Raw genomic sequence first — 2366 nt, forward strand, 5'->3', positions numbered from 1 at the left:
CATAGCTGCCCATGGCTGCGATCTATCAAATAAAGTGGGTGTTGAAATTTCGACCGAAATTCACCTCCCAACCCTTACAGTATCCTTAAACCTTCAAGTCTTGTTATGTGCCACGTTAACGAGCAGCTTGATTTCCCCTCAGCATCTTGTGCTGCTGCTGGCGACGAGAGACGTGAGTGTGCTGCACAGTGTGCTGCGTGCTCTCATAAGCATAGCTGAAGACGCAGCGTGCGCCACCGCCCTGGCAAGCATCAACGTCACCGAATCCCTGCTCAAGATACTGCAAGCCTACGATTTATTCTCTAAGAGGTGCGAACGATATTGTGCGCAAGGTCCTAATCGGTGATGCCAGCCATGATTTCGCGTTGTAATTAATGTATCGGATATCGCTGAATTGTTTAACGTCACATAAATACAATCTAAGCTTTATTTTATAATCGATATCAAATTTATATATCGATATTTATTTAATTCCATTTTTTATATCAATATTAAATTTCAAGCCACATTACGGCATTTTTGGGATGTCGTGTGTGGCGGTGCTATCGACGCTTCTTGACGAATTCATAGTAATTCGGAAATACTCAGAGAAATTGATTTATTATCGATTAATCTGCTTACTGTTCATGTTTAGGCTTGCCTCTCAGCTTCTAAGGTTGATCAGCTGCCAGCCTGTGGGACGGGAGGACGTGAAACTGTATCGTGGCCTGCCCACTCTACTAAGGTAAACATTCCTAACAAACTAATCAATATAACTCTCTCATTAATGATCGTTATTGCGACATCTATACTGCGTAGTCGAAAATGTTGCTAACGATCGATCCGCGATTAATTGCGCCTACCCTGCGTCGCCTAGCGCCATCCTGTTGTCGTCACATTTTACCTAGAATGTCGTAGATAACCGATAGCTTACATCCGCCGCCGCGCATGTACATCGGACTCCTGACCGCAACTATCTTCCCATCACCCGTAGCTTGCTGCACAGCGGCGCGGTTTCCTTCTAACGTCAGTGGCAGACGTCTGACCTCGCGTCCCGCAACTACCTTCCAATCCATAGCTCGCGAGTGAGTCAATGAAGCACGTGTCGTCTTCCATTCGTCGTTCCCTTCTAACATGGTTAGCAGACTCCTGACTATCTCTCCTCCGTCCATAGCTTGCTGCACAGCGTGGAGCTGGTGTGGAACACCGTCTGCTACTACCGTCCCGTCCGTAGCTCACGAGTGAGTCATGACGCACGCAGTGATTCATGCTACAATCTTTCCTCCGTCCGTAGCTTGCTGCACAGCGGCAGCGTGGAGCTGGTGTGGAACACTGTCTGGACGCTGGTCAACCTCGTGCAGGACGCCGATCTCAGCAACGACATCCGCCTTCAGGGAGGCATCCCCATCTTCCTCTCTCTGCTGCAGGACGGCTTCCCGGGCGATGAGGACGTGCTGCCGTGTCTGACGGAGAGTCCCGGATCCTCCTCCGCCGTCGCCGCGGCGATGTCGTCCGTCACCACGAAGCAGGTGATCTTATGTTTCGGTCTTGCGTTGCGTGGGTTAAATTAGCGTGGGCAGTCTTGTTGTCTGCCTCCTTGCATGCTTCGCTGAATATCGTGCATGCAAGCGAATTGCTTTGCTCGTTCTACCCTTGCATGTATTTACGAGACATATTTTATATTATATGCAATTATAATATTACATATAATATATTATTAATTTAATTATATATAATAATAATAATAATTATAATTATTATTATTATAATTACTATTATGATGATGATTATTATTTATTATTACTATTGGGGTTAATATACTTTCCATAATATATATTTAACAAATTCTCGGTTTACTCTCAGTAAATTAAGAAACCTGCGCGTTACTTCGCGTGACTGAACCTTCCTCTCCTCCCCTGCCGCGCATTCTGCAGTCTGCGCTACAGGAACGCGCGAGACTTCTCCTCCGGGGACCACGCCGACCTGAAGAGGAAGGTCTTCCTCTCGCTGGTCGAGCGGAGACTCTGCTGCGGAGAGTGCGTGGGCGGACGCGCGCCGCCCTCCCTCCTGCGCGTCGTGAGGTGCGTCCGCCTGATGATGAGGGATGCAATCTACCTGAGCAGCTTCGCGGAGACGGGCGGAGCGGCGAGACTGCTGCCAGTGAGTTCTAGACGCTTCGTTTGCGCGCGTGAGCGTTCAGTAATGACGTGCTGATGTGAGAAATGCGATGAAAAGTGGAGACCACTCGCGTAGCGTTATTTATTTATTTTAGAAGAGAAGGATTGCAATTTCTTATAAACAACTTTTATATTCAGTTATAATATGGACGAATTTATCCTAAAATAAAAATCGTTTAGTTAAATAGCAGTTAGGTATAAATATAATTG

The 2366-nt window shown here is 46.9% G+C and overlaps 1 protein-coding gene across 1 annotated transcript in view; it reads left to right on the plus strand.

Moving 5' to 3' along the window:
- Positions 1–2366, plus strand: part of LOC106807237 (serine/threonine-protein kinase Nek10-like) — an 18062-nt gene that overhangs the window by 5071 nt on the left and 10625 nt on the right. Inside the window, exons 5-7 of the mRNA XM_014809525.1 lie at positions 143–309; positions 635–724; positions 1274–1508. Of these exons, the coding sequence (XP_014665011.1) occupies positions 143–309; positions 635–724; positions 1274–1508 (492 nt within the window). The remainder of the gene's footprint in view (positions 1–142; positions 310–634; positions 725–1273; positions 1509–2366) is intronic.

The sequence above is a fragment of the Priapulus caudatus genome, unplaced genomic scaffold, assembly GCF_000485595.1.
Source record: "Priapulus caudatus unplaced genomic scaffold, Priapulus_caudatus-5.0.1 Scaffold202, whole genome shotgun sequence".
NCBI lineage: Eukaryota > Metazoa > Priapulida > Priapulimorpha > Priapulimorphida > Priapulidae > Priapulus > Priapulus caudatus.